At 43.0% G+C, this 14534-nt stretch overlaps 1 protein-coding gene across 5 annotated transcripts in view; it reads left to right on the forward strand.

Annotated features, from left to right (window-relative positions):
- The first annotated feature begins 3934 nt into the window (after positions 1–3934).
- Positions 3935–14534, forward strand: part of FRMD3 (FERM domain containing 3) — a 267673-nt gene continuing 257073 nt past the window's right edge. For 2 of the 5 annotated variants that reach the window (XM_037153808.2, XM_037153807.2), the window contains exon 1: positions 3935–4264. In XM_037153808.2, coding sequence (XP_037009703.2) covers positions 4118–4264 — 147 coding nt within the window. In that variant the 5' untranslated portion in view covers positions 3935–4117. The remainder of the gene's footprint in view (positions 4265–14534) is intronic. The other 3 variants (XM_037153810.2, XM_037153811.2, XM_053656509.1) reach the window with 3 other exon arrangements.

The raw sequence follows: 14534 nt of genomic DNA on the forward strand, positions 1-14534 counted from the left end.
GGATTTCCTCCTTGTTTTTCTTTAGCTGAGTCTAGAGGTCAATTAATTTTAGATAATATGTTGAAACCAGAGTTACTGAAAAATATGCTCAAATTGACAAATTTAGATTTAGTCACACATATACTTTTTTTCTTTTTAAATATTTATTTTTAGAGAGAGGAAGAGATGGAGAGAAACATCAGATTATTGCACGTCTCAGCTGGGTACCTGGCCTGCAGCCCAGGCATGTGCCCTGACTGGGAATTGAACCAGCAGCCTTTCATTTTGCAGGCCAGCACTCAGTCTACTGAGCCACACCAGCCAGGGCTATTCATACATATACTCTTCAATTTAAGTTAGCAGAGCCTTGTAATTCTTTCTCCCTCTGGGGCTGACTTTGTAACTGGCCTCTCAGGTGTGCCTGGATCTAATTCAAGTATTATGAGTTAAGAGAGTAGTCAGAGGTGGTGAGCGAGAAATGGGGAGATTAGCTTCCTTTCAGAGGTAACTGCTTCAGGTGAGGTCAGAATGAGGTCTTCAATCAAGGCAGAAACATTCTCAGGATATAAAAGAACAGGTTTTGCTTGTGCTACCAAGAGGGACTTGGGGGCTTGAGTGCCTAGGAAGTATCCGAATCCTATTTTATGGTCCCATTTTTTTTTTTTAGAGGGAGGGGAAATGAGGGAGAAAAAGAGGGAGAGAAACATTGATGTGAGAATATGTTGCCTCTCGTACACTCTCAACTGGGGACCTAACCCACAGCTTAGCCATGTGCCTTGACTGGGAATCAAACCTGAAACCTTTTGGTTTATAGGATGATGCTCCAACCAATTGAGCCACACTGGCCAGGGCTAGGGTCCCATTTTTATTCCCAGATTCTTACTCTTTCCTGAGGATAACTCTCTACTCATGAAGTCTGGTGAGGCTGATAATTTAATTGATTTTGTAATTTGGCAACTTGTTGACAAAATTTCAAGTAATTTTCAGTTATTTTAGCCTTGTGGTTCATTTAATAGAAATTGTTTTAGCTCTGTTGTAGAAATAATGCAGATTTTTTAAATTTAAAAATGAAAAAAATTTCAGTTACAGTTGACATTTAATATTATATTAGTTTCAGGTGTTTAGCATAGTGGTTAGATAGTTTATATGACTTAGGAGTTAGTCACCCCAATAATTCTAAAACCCACCCAGCACCATACATAATTACGATATTATTGACTATATCACTTAAGGTGTACTTTATATTCCCTTGACTATTTTGTAACTGCCATTCTGTACTTCTTAATTCCTTCATCTTTTTCACCGAGTGCCGTAATGCACCCCTGTCAGTTCTCTGTACCTGTGAATTTGTTTCTGTTTTGTTTAATCATTTATTTTGTTTTTTAGATTCCACATATAAGTGAAATCATATGGTAAAGAATACAGATTTTTAAGTCTTGAGCTGAGAATTTAGAAATCAGAGTGTTTCATTGCTTTTCTTTAAGCGGTTCAATTTTAAACTCATCTCTTGAGTTCCTCTTGATATGTATGTGAATCTGTATAGAGATAGAGTATAGATACAGACATAGATACAGATACAGAGGCAGATATAGATACAGATATAGATATAGATACAGATACAGATACAGATATAGATGCGGATATACAGATATAGATATAGATACAGATGCAGATATAGAGGCAGATATAGATACAGAGGCAGATACAGGTATAGATACAGGTACAGATATAGATACAGATACAGATATAGATATAGATATAGATACAGATATAGACATAGATATAAATATAGATACAGACATAGATATATAGATATATATTTGGCCCTGGCCACTTGGTTTCCCAAAGCCTTGTTTTCAATGGGTACTTGTCTTCAATCCAGGTGACAGTATGCGGTTATCTACCTGGCTGGTTTTTTCATGTATGCCAAGGGCTTTCAAGGCCCGTATCTTTATATTAGCTGAATTTCAGCCTTCTTTCCAAACCAGGTCAGATAACCAATCCCAGATACTTCTCATTTCCTAACCATGGGTGACCTTTGTTCTTTTTCCTCCTGTTCTTGTTCATCTCAATCTGTTTCCTTCGAAGTTGAGATAATGATTTTAGACTGTTGAGCATGACTCTTTTGGAGCCAAAGGCAATTATAATAAGGATGGGTTAGCTATCCTTCAAAGAAAGGTATGGATTGTGTTGGGTGCAGACTTTTCCTCATCTCCAGGCTATCTTAGATCTGCTCTTTGGGTTGGGAGACTGGACTTGGACGATCTTATCACTGCCACCTTTTCTGTGCATGTGGAGATTTACAGATTATAGGCCGTAACCTGGCCCCCTCCACTGATGTTGCCGTATCCCCAGCTTCTTGGCCACCTGTGAGACAGGCAAAACAAACACGAACGTGTTCGTCTTTGAAGTTAAGAACAGAAATGAAAAGACTTCCCCAGGGTCCCCAGGGTTGGCTGGTAGCTGGGTCAAGAATCATATCCACATCTTCCCAGACCCTGTCAGGAACTGCAGTGATACTCACAGGCCCAGTGCCAGAGTACCCATGGATGCTCACATACTCTTATCTAACAGTTTGAAAGCAACAATCAATCTGTACTAAAATATACTCTACACTTCTGTCTTCACCAGTTGTCACATTTGGAGTCTGCAGAAGCAGATCCCGAGGCTGAGTTTGGCCTGCAGGGTATTCATTAGTGATCAGCACAGAGCAGAAGCAGGAGCAGACAGGGGGAGAAGTCCATCTGCAATGCAGGCTCCCTGAAACCCAGCCGACCCCACAGGGCGGCCTGGAGCCTGTGTGGCCCATGGGACCACACCAAGGTTAGGTGAAAAGGATGGGCCGTGATTGCTGCAGCCCCAGGACAGGGTGAGCCTTTGGATGAGGGGTTCTATGTAGTTGCAGCAAGAGCTGACAGCTGAGCAACAAGTCCGTTCTCTAACTCCTTAATAACGACTCAGGAAGGGGCAGCAGGACCAGGGGCCCTCCTTCTCTTCCCACTTCTGGATGCCTGGTCTCCTCATCCAACCTCCATCCCCTTGCCCCACAGCTGCTCTTGGGCCCATGGGCACAGCACCGGGGTGCTTGAACCACCCTGGGTAAGGCAGAGAGGCAGGAGACCCCTAACACCCTGGAGGCCAAGAGGAATTCCAGGGTCCTCAGTACCCAGAGGCGGGCCTAAAAGGGGATGGGGGATGTCTACATTTCTGGGCAACCGGGGATGGGGAGCAAGGTCCCTAAAGGGGGTGGGGCAGGGTCGGCCACCTCGCTCAGGTCTAAAGTACTGCTCTCAGAGATCATACTGAAATGGTGGGAGACAGCAACCTGAGAATTTGATGGAGGTTTTGAATTTTTCAGAGAAGGAGATTTACTCCAGTTAATATTAAATAAAATACAGGCTTAAAATATCCTCATGAGTACCAGAGACTGAAATTATTAGCGGCATTCCTGGTGTAGCTTTGCCAGCGTTTCGTGTCACTCGCTGGGATTCGTCCTTGGTCCAACAGTCCTCTCCCGTGCTGGAATCCTCCCTGCAGTTGTAGGTTAGGGTCACCCGCCATCCCCTGACTGTAGCCAGATCCCTGGGGCCAAGCAGAGCTGTCGGGCGCACTGGGGAGCCGGGGCAGGGACAGCGCTACCCGGAGCTAGAGCGATCGCGGTGGGAGCAGGAGGCGGTGCCCGGGCCCAGCCTGACGCAGCGGCAAGAGCAGGCCACTGCTGGGCGACCAGCTCCCAGTACCAGCAGTCTCTCCGCCTTCTCCCGAGGCACCGCGCGGGAGTGACTGCATCTCACACCTGCCTGGGGATTACGGGCTAGGGGCACCCTTTCCAAGGGAGCCCTGGCGGAGGGAGTCACAGGAGCGCGCACACTGGGCGGAGGCGGGGAAAGGAGCTGGGCGAGGCGCTGGAGAGGGAGCTGAGAGGGAGGAGGAAGGAGGAGGAAGAGGGAGGGCGGGGACCCGCCCGTTACGCTCCAGCAGCCCGGCAAGTGTGGCTGCAGGCGCCTGTCGCCACTGCTGTCCCGGAGCTGAGTCGCACCCAGGTGTCCAGGACGGTGCGTGCTCCAGTGTGTGTTTCCCTGAGGGCGAGCGCCGAGCCGGCCCCGAGCCTCCAGCTCGCTCCTCCTGGCTGCGGTGCATGTTCGCCTCCTGCCACTGTGTGCCGAGAGGCAGGAGGACCATGAAAATGATCCACTTTCGGAGCTCCAGCATCAAATCGCTCAGCCAAGAAATGAAATGCACCATCCGACTGTTGGACGACTCGGAGATCTCCTGCCACATCCAGGTGCGGGCGGCTCGGGGCGAGGGAAGTGGGGTTCGCCAGGCTGTGGGGAGCCCTCTGCGGGTGGGCGTGCACGGGCAGCTGTGTGGAACCTACCCCAGGGCCTTGCTAGAAAGCCAGATTTCGGTTCCTCCGCCTCCTGAGGCTGGGAGCTCTACCCAGAGATGGGGGCACTGTTCCCAGCAGGCGCCAGGAGAATCTTATCCGAGCCCAAGCTCCTTTAGGCATGCACGCTTGGCGCTAGGCTGGCCGTGTCCAGGCGGGGAGCAGCGGACAGTTTTCTCCTGGGGAGAAAAAACCCTCTGTCCCCTATCCCACCAGGAAATGGGAGTTCCGAGAACGTAGAGGGGCACCTTCACATCGCCCACTCTTCCTTTCTCCTTTCCTCCACGTGGAGAAGGCATGCACTCCTTTTTCTTTTCTGCACTCGGGCTCCTAAGGTGCCATCAGACCCGACGACCGGCTCCCTGCTAGGTCCCTTCGCCTGGCCTTTACTTCTTCACGTCGTGGTGGGGGCAGGAGGGGAGGAGGCTGAGAAGTTTCCTGGGAGGGAGAGAGGTTGGGCAGCCCCGGGCTCCAGCCTCGAGGGATGAGGTGCGCGTTGCGTGGAACTGGAGCTATCTCAAAAGGAATTGTGAGAAATCTGGGTGTTTCAGAGAAAGAAAAAGGGCTGTGAGGCCGGCAGAGTTGTTCAGGGCTCAGGGAATCTCAGCAGCAGCCGAGTCCCAGGGAAAAAATCGCCTGTTGGAGTATTGGTGGACATTTCATTTGCTCTTGCCCAAGCTGGAGAAGACGAAAGTTGTTTAGGCAAAGGCAGCTTTTCCGGCAGCCCCATCCTTGGGTAGTTAGTAACTGCCTCTGGGCTTGCAGGAGAGCTATTATGAGCTGCAAGTGTGTGTTATCAGTGCATGTATATGTAGGCAGGTGTGTGCCCTCTCCCACGACCCGCGGGGAGCGCACAAATTGGAAAGGTCCAGTTTTGGCTCACCACTTTTGACGCCTTTGACTTTTGAATCTATTTACCCGGGATTTTCTTTTCTTACTTACCCCAGTCTTCAATGAAGCTCCAGGACTGAGCTTCAGATACAGGGCACTCTACGCAGTTCTGGTGAGAGGTGAATGGGGGCAGCATCTCCCAACGACAGGAATGCTTCTGGGCTGGGTTAACCAAGAATGAATAAATGAATGAATGAAAGGTCTTTCCCATTTATTTTTTCTGCTGGAAGCTTGTGACATGAGGGCAGCTGGAGAGTTTCAAGGCAGGAATGTGGTGCCCCATGATCTCCCAGGAAAGTAGGCTGCTCTTGAATTTTCTAGAGGATCTTGAATTTCATTCCGAGCTAAGTATTGCTGCTTAAACTTACTAATAAAAAGATGAGCAGGATAGGCAGTTTTTCTGCTGCCACAGAGTTGGTCGCACAGGAATGTTTGGCATGTACTGTCTTGTGATCGATCCCAAGGCAGTTTGTTGGTGCACTTTGCTTTACATCATGAAGTGGATGTACAAGTCTTTTAATCCATATTGAATATGCAGCTAATGGAGGGGCGGGTAGCGGGGGGTGGAGCCGTTGAGTCCTCCTTTGCGCTGTCCTGTGCCCACTTGGATTTGATGCCACTGTTTTTGTCTGGTTCCAGACTAAGTCTTCCTTAGAATAGATAAGTATTCCTCAAAGACATGCATTTGTAGTCTGGCGTTCTAGGACATAAAGCTGTAGCCAATCTAATGACAGTTGGAAAGTTAGCCTGTGTATGGCCCAGCTGATGCCAATGTGGTTAAAATGATATGATCCAAAAATGCTGATTTTGGCATTGCTTAAAAAAGTCAAATGTTTAATTTTTGTGGCACATCTTTTTCTGCCCCTTCTGCCCCCAAATGGTGATTATTATTTAACCAGTTAAAATGAATTAAATTTTTTATTTTGCTAATCATGAAACTTCTTAGGGCATTCCAAACCCAGGAGTTAAAATTGTACTTCTAGGTATGAGGTCACACATATGCAGAAAAACTCTTGCCATTTGTTTAGAGGGAGAACAAAATGCTTTATTTATTTATTTTTAAAAGAATTTTTCAGAATCACCAGTATATGACCTGGGGAAGCCATCATCCCTCCCTCCCTTCCTTCCTTCCTTCCTTCCTTCCTTCCTTCCTTCCTTCCTTCCTTCCTTCCTTCCTTCCTTCCTTCCTTCCCTTTCCCTGTTCCAGGGAATCACAAAAAGTATACAGACTGTTAAACAGTGTTACACACACTCTTCCTAAATAACTCATACAAAATGTGAGTTATGGGATTTTTGAAAAAGAACAGCTTTTGCATATTCCTTTTCCAAATTATGTAATTTCAGCAAATCAAACTTTCAAACAAACAAGCTAATGGCCCAGTCTAAGCTGCCAGATAGCCAGTTCCAGTCAGAGATGCTGAAAGTCAGTAGCTCAGTCTGTTTTTACGAGGTCTGGGATATTGTCCTATCATGTCACTTGTGTGTGATTGTTTATTGTAGGTAGTGCGGAAGAGGAATTCCAAATAGACTGTGAGTCAAAAGAAAGTCTAGGGCACCAGACAGAGGCCTGGAGAAGGGAAGGAGTTGCAGAATGCTTCCTACTGGGCTTTCCAACTGAGCCAACCCTTGAAGTCAGGAGGCTGTGGAAGGAAGGACATGGTGTAGTTCTAACCTGTTTCACTCAATCTTGCTGCTTCAAGTAGAGTGGAGTCCTAGCATTCTTTCCTATTCTGTCCATATTTTCAGAAGCTAGTTTGGTTATTCACAACTCCTTCTAATGAGCTTCTAATTTTTTAATAGTTACTTTTATTGAGTAAAATGTAGGCTTTTCACATTATTATTCATTCTTTAGCAAAGCCTGGTAAGCATGATTGATAATTATTGGGAATTTGGATTTGGATTTGAACAGAAATCCCAGCATAGTACTTAGAACATAGTAGTCACTCAATAATTTTTTTTAAAAGTGTAGATTGGATCCTTTCCTTTCTAAACTGTTAATTCCATGAGAATAAGAACATTGTGTTGTTGTTCCTCAAGAAGTCCCCAATATGTAGAGTAGCACTTGGTATATAGTATGTGTTCACTAAACACTTGCTGAATGAATGAGTGTTCAACATTTAATCTAGCTCATTACCTATCAACACAAAGCTAGCATGGCAATATTAGACTTGGAATCAGGAGCTGTGTGATTTAATCATGTTATCAAGCAATTATATGGCATTGAGTGAGTCATTTTGTATTTGGAGTCAATGTTTCTTCTCTTGTAAAATAAAGGAGCTAGGTTAGATGCATGGTTTCAGTTTAACAAGTCTATAGTTTAATTATTACCTAAGACCAACTACATTGCTGTTGACAGATTGGTTGTCTAAACATCATCTCACATGATTTTCATAACTATCCTGCATTATCTACATTGTATTGATGTTATGGAGTATTATCTCAAGCTTATAGATATGGAAGATGAGGTTCAGAGACAGTATGTAATTCAGGCCACATGGCAAGTAAGTGGATTAAAACTTGGGTCCTTTGACTCAAAATCCAGAGCTCACTCCTCTTTGTAGCACTGCCTCTTGAAACTTCAGAGTTAGGATACTTTTGGCTGCAAGTAAGACAGCCGGGCTGAAGTGGCTTAAATTACCAGGACACTTATTATCTTACTGGAGGAGAAGTCCAAAGGTATGAAGCTTCAGGGTTGTTCAGCAGCTCTGTGTGGAAGCAGGCACTGTCTGGCTTTCTGTTCTGCTGTCCTGCATGCCGGCTATGTAACTATAGTCATCATGACTGTAAGGTGGCTGCAGTAATTCTGGATGCCAGTAAGGCACTACCACATCCACCATATTAACGGGGGCATTTCCTCATCCATTTGTTTAAGTCATGGAAGAACACTTTTTCTAGAGTCCCCATGAGTCTTATCTTCGGATCCCGTTGGCCAGGATTGTGTCATATTCCCATGGCCTTGGGACAAAAAAAAGTCTAGGAACAGGCACATCTGGTTGTCTTCACTTTTTACTCTCTATAGTAGGCAGCGGGCTTTGCCAGTATGGAAGGAAGGAGGCTTGTGTATGAGTGTGTGTGTGTGTGTGTGGTGGAGGGCAGGGACTGGCTTTTTGACTAAGCAACCAATAGTGTCTTTCAGAATAGGTCAAATTGAATTACAATGATTGTTATAATAAAATTATCAGAAGGGTTTAATAAGATGTTATCTTAATCCTGGCTTATTTTAGGCAAATTTTATCATCTTTGTATGATGAAATTTCAGAACAAGAAAAATTATTGGATAATCCTTTGTAGTTTGTGTTATTAAAATATGAGTTCAGTCCCATGAACTGGCGGGCTCTGGGCAGCCACAGCTGTCTTGTGCAGAGCGGGTATCTCCAGTCTTGCTGAAGTGCCAGTACGGCGAAGTGGTGGAGACCTTGTGTTCTGGAGTGCTACTTGCTTGGGTTCGAACCCAGCCACCTGTGCAGTTGACTAGCCAGGTGACTTTGGGCACGTCACTGTATCTCTTTGGGCCTCAGTTTCCTCATCTGTAAAGTGGAGATCATAATGGCATAGACCTCATGGGCTTCTTCTAAGGACTCCATGTAGAATATATGTCAAATACTTGGCTTAGTGCCTGCCCAGAATAAGGGCAGAAAAAAATATTGATAGTTATCTTGATATTGTGTTCGGGTATATTAGAAGTAATACCAAGTACTGGAAAGGATTTGGCTTAGAATCCAATGTCTTTAAGCCCAAACTCCATCACTTTGTGATTGTTTAAGATTTTAAGCAAATCACTGAGTCTCCTGTTTTTCATCTGTAAAATGGACATAATAATTCCTCAATTGCCATCTTCTCTTGGATTGTTGAGATAATATATATAAAAGCATGGTGTAATTGTTAAAATATACCAAAATGTAGAATACTATTTTATCAATTTATTATTTTTTAAAACATAGTGGTAGCGTACTGCTCCCCAGATTTCTTAATTGTTGGCACAGGAATTGGATGGTCACATGAAAACATACATATATACTAAATGTCAGGCCCCATGATAAATCTACTGGTGAAATCCAAGCTAGATTTAGAGGACAGCCACACCTTTTTTGTTAGTAACAACCCAACACTTTCTCTGTCAAACTCATCTAGAATGCCATTTAGAGTTCACTGAAAATCAGACACAAAAGGAATAGAAAGGAGAGACAGTTTGTTAAATAATGTGGCCTGGTGCTGACGTTTTTAGGCAAGAATACATGGGCCAGCTCTTTGTATTAAGTATTTTCTGAAAAATAAAGTAATCTTATTTCAATGGTCTGCTAAGATCTTATCTCTTGATGTCCTCACAGCAAATTCGAAGTGTATTGACTGTGGGGAGAATGAAATACTGTTAGCTCCACGTCATTTGGACACTATATCCATTGGATGCTTTTAACTTCATCTAGCAAATTCTAATTTAAACTGGCATTAACGTCAAGCACATATACTGGCTTATGTATCCAGAAGTCCTGAGTTAAGGACTGAATTCAAGGACTGTCCTGCTTTCTGTGATGGCTTTATCTTTGAACTGATAGTAAAAAGGTTGTAGTAGTTCCAGTTGTCACATTTTTATAGGATGCCATTCAGAGTGACAGAGGAACTACTTCCAATTCAGTGTTAGAAACAAACATCCTGCTGTCATTCTGATCAGACCTCCTAGGTCACAAGTCCACCCCTGAACCAGTGACTGCAGTCAGGGGAAGGGAATCTTCTAATCAGCTTACAGCGAGCAGAACTTGAACCTGGAACTCAGGGTGGAATTAACTTCCTTCTTGGTGGTGTTCTGCATGGAGGAGGGGTCCATATCTAAAAATCAGGGCTCTTTTCAGAAAGGAGGAAGGGGGAAGGGGCAAATGGCTTCTAGGGAGATAACCCACTATATTTATTCCAGGTGCTTTGTCTGGGCAAGTGGTCCTCAGAATAGGTCTACAGACCCTGGAAGTCCCTGAGATCATTTCAGAAAGTCTATGAGGTTCAAACTATTTTCAAAAAAATTCCCCAGATGTTGTTTACCTTTTTGGGGTAAGTTTTATTGAGCTATAATACCATAAAATCTACTCAACATGTACAATTTTAATGTATTTACGGAATTGTGCAACCATCTCCACAATCAATTTTTAGAACAGTTTCTTCATCTCCCAAAAAAGCCCTGTGCCCTTTAGCAGTCATAATCTCATTTCCTCTGAAATCTCTCTGCCCTACGTCACCACTGATCTACTTTCTGTTTTTAATGGTTTGTTTATTGTGGGCATTTGATGCACATGGAATCGTATAACGTAGGTTTTTGTGACTGGCTTCTTTCACTTAGCACAATGTTTTCAAGGTTCATCCATATTGTAGTTTATGTCAGTATTTCCCTTATTGCTGCATACGATTTCATTGAAAAAGACAGATCACATTTTGCTTTATCAATTCATCAGCTGATGAAAATTTGGGTTGTTTCCACTTTTTGGCTATTATGAGTAGTGCTGCAGTGAACATTCCTGTACAAGTTGCTGCATGGACACATTTTGTTTCTCTTGGGTACATTCTTGGGGAGTGACATTGTTGGGTCATATGGTTACTCTTTGTTTAATCTTTTGAAGAACTACCAGTTTTCCCAAGCAGCTGCACCATGTTACATTCCCACCAGCAATGTGCAAGGGTTTCAATTTCTCCACAACCTTGCCAACACTTGTTATTTTCTGACTATTTGATTATAATCATCTTAGGTAGGTATGAAGTGGTATCTCATTGTGGTTTTGATTTGCATTTCCTCGATAGCTTATGATTTTGAGCACCTTTTCCTGTGCTTATTGGCCATTTGTGTATCTTTTTTGAAGAACTATCTATTTGGGTCCTTTGCTCATTTTAAAATTAGAGTTTCTTTTTATTATTGAGTCATGAAAGTTCTTTATACAGGATATAAATTCCATAAAATAAATGATTTGCAAATATTTTTTCCCACTCTGTGGCCTTCTTACTTTCCTGAAGGTGTCAACAATTAAAAAATTTTGATGAAATCCAATTTATCTAGTTTCTCTTTTATTGCTCATGGTTTTGGGACATTGCTAACAAACGGTTGCCTAATGCAAGGTCTCGAATTAATGCCTGTTTTTTTCTAACATGCACAGTTTTAGCTCTTACGTTTAGGTATTTCATTTATTATTTTATTGATATGTGATTTACATACCATAAAATTCACAATTTTAAAGTGCACAATTCACTGGAGTTCAGTATATTCACAATTCTGTACAATCATCTAATTGCAGAACATTGTAGATGTTACACAACTATCTAATTCCAGAGCTTTTTAATCATCCCCCAAATAAATCTGTACCCCTTAGCAGCCACTCCCCATCTGTGATCCCATTTTGACCTCATTTTTGTGTGTGGTGAGAGGTAGGGATTCAACTTCATTCTTTTGCTTTTTATTCAGCCGTCACACCGCCATTTGTTAAAAAAGAAATTTTTCCTCACTTAATTGTTTTGTTACCTTTGTTCAGATGTTGCTTGCCTTTCCCTCTTCTATCTCATGAGCGTACAGCGGGGTTCCCCAGAGGCTGCATGATATGTGATATTGCAACACACTGAACACAGGAGCAGACCTGAGAATCTAGCTGTCTTCTAATGAGCCAGACATTAAAGATATTCACAAAAATCTAAAACAATAATCCCTTTCTTACTAAATTAGTTATTATTTATAAATAAGTTATTTTTTAAAATAGAATATGTAACATATGTTAATGTGCAGTGAGTTTATTGTTATTTTTAAATGAGTCAAAAATTGACTAAAAAATTCTCAGCAAATATTGATATATACAACCCAAATAAAAGTCCTATAAACCCTCAATAGTGTAATGGAGTCTTGAAGCCAACAAGCTTAAGGATTGCTGGTTTTGGTGACTTTCAATTTATTGAACTTCTCAAAAAATTAAAAAGAAAACCAAATAAAACAAAATAGAACTTCCATGCATCTTGGGCCTCCAAGATTGCAAGTTATAAGTGCTTGGAATGATATCAGTTAAATAAAAACACCCAATGTGTACATGGATGAGCATATATGTATTTAGAACACTGAGTAGTAATCGTACCCCTGGTGTTAAAAGTAGACGGGCGGGCCAGGCTCCTGCTGTAGTAAGCATTCCTCAGTTGCACCTGCTCTCTAACTGAGTTATGGTTTTTCAACTTTAATGATTAGATAAAGCCATGTTTATTTTGAGGCCCCTATTTTGGTTATGGGCCATGATACATTAGGTGTTTAAAATATAAGCCACTTGAATCAGGTCTGTTAGTCACTTGAATTCTTAAGCTGTTACTTCCTTTTCCAAGTAGACATTTTGGAAAAACTTGAAAACATTGCAGGAATGTAAATATCGAAATACGTTTTTTGTATATATAGTTTTCACATGCTGCTGCTGCCAGTCCATGAACCACACTTGGAATAATTTGTGGAATTTATCTTTTTCGTAATACTCTTCTTATTTTCCTTGAGGGTGGAGATATGTGGGCTGTTATCTCCTTTGATAATGCCTCACCTGGCACATTTCCCTCAGCAGATGTTCAATGAATGTTTGAGTGACTGGGTGAGTGAGTAAAAAAAAAATCACCTAGGTGTGTCTGTCACAATAGACCAAAGTGCTGATTAGGCACTGATGCTGGGGACCGAATGATCCCTGTGCACTCCCACCCCAGTCAAATCAAGAGGCTGCTTTTCAAACAGGATTTCCTGGAATGGCCAATGAGATGAAGTGTTGAAAGACCGTGAAGACATGGGGGCCTGCGGGCAGGGAGGGTCTTCTTGTCTCTCTGGGCCATACTTCCCACTCTCGCCCTCCTGTATCCTGGACCCTTGATGCCACTGCACAGGAACTCTGGCAACTTCGCATCACAAATCATTGTGTCTGTGCTAGCAGTGCCTGGGAACTCCCTGCAGTGGAGGGAGCCCAGTTGTTTTCACTAGCAGAAGTGACGCTGAGGGACAGTGACCCTGGAGGACAGTGAAAAGTGCATTTGAGGTGTAATATAAGCTCTGGGGCTGTTTACTTTGGTGATTTTCCCTGAAGGTGCAGGAGGCAAATGAGAGAACACTTTAGAATAAAGAATAAAGCCCATTCTAAAAGGGAAGAACATTTGTATAGATTAAGAAATTATGTTTTTTTCCAAAAGTAAATTAGTAAAGTTTTTTGAAATAACATTAATCTTATTTGATAAGCATTTAAAAATGTCTTCTGTATGCCAAGCACAGAGCCTGGAATGGGAGATAAAAAGAAAATAAAATCAGCCATCAAGAGGTTCACAGTCATTTGTGGAGAGAGAGACAAGATAGTGATACAAGAACAAAGTGTCAGAGGCAGGGACAGGAATATGCAGGTGGAGGACCAAGCGGAGGTATCTGTATCAGACTGGGGCAGCAAGAACTATCCGTGCTATAGATTAATCTTGATTAATAATGAAAAAGTGGAAGGCAACTCTTCGAAAAAGTGGGGAAAGGCTTTACAGAAAAGGTGATTTCTTGCTTGGCATGAAATAGCGTGATTGAATGTGGAAGAGAGGGAAGGTAGCCTCTGGGGACAGTCCCAGGTGGTTGGGTTCAGTGACAAGGGTTATGATGACGCCACTCCAGGAAAGACAGGACCAGCCACATAATTTTTGGTTCTAGTACAAAATGAATGTGAGGGACCCCTTGTTCAAAATTATTAAGAATTTAAGGATCATGACAGCAGACCATTACACCAAGTGTGGGGTCCTTCTAAGCATAGGTCATATACCCATGAGGCTGGCCCTGAGAAGATGGAATAAAGGTGAAGCAGTTTGGTGGGGGAGATGATGAGTGTCATTGTGGGCATGTTGAATGTGAGGTGTGTGTAGAGTGTCTGAGTGGAGAATTTCCAGTAGGCAGCTGGGTACAAGGAGTTAAGTCAGCAGAGCAGTCTGCCATGGAGACACAGGTAAAAGGGTCTTCAGTGTTGGTGCAAATGGTGGTAGAGACCACGAGGCATGAATGAAACCACTGTGATGAGTCTCCCTTTTCTGTCTGTGATTCTGTTTGGGTCATCCTTATAAACCAGACCCATGGGTTATTAGCTTTGGAATTCTTTCCAAGGGTATTTGATTATTTTCCATTTGTTAGGCAACAAATGGAGCAAGAGCTTCCCCATTTTTTTCTGTAGCTAGTGCAGCCAAGTCAGAGACATCCATGGGAAAGCATTTTCCTGCTCTCAATCCTCATTCCTTTGCTTGGACTAGCAAATGATAAAAAGTCCTTTCTCGGCTTTAA

This window comes from Artibeus jamaicensis, unplaced genomic scaffold (assembly GCF_021234435.1).
Source record: "Artibeus jamaicensis isolate MK-2021 breed Jamaican fruit bat unplaced genomic scaffold, CSHL_Jam_final scaffold_1964, whole genome shotgun sequence".
NCBI classification, from domain to species: domain Eukaryota; kingdom Metazoa; phylum Chordata; class Mammalia; order Chiroptera; family Phyllostomidae; genus Artibeus; species Artibeus jamaicensis.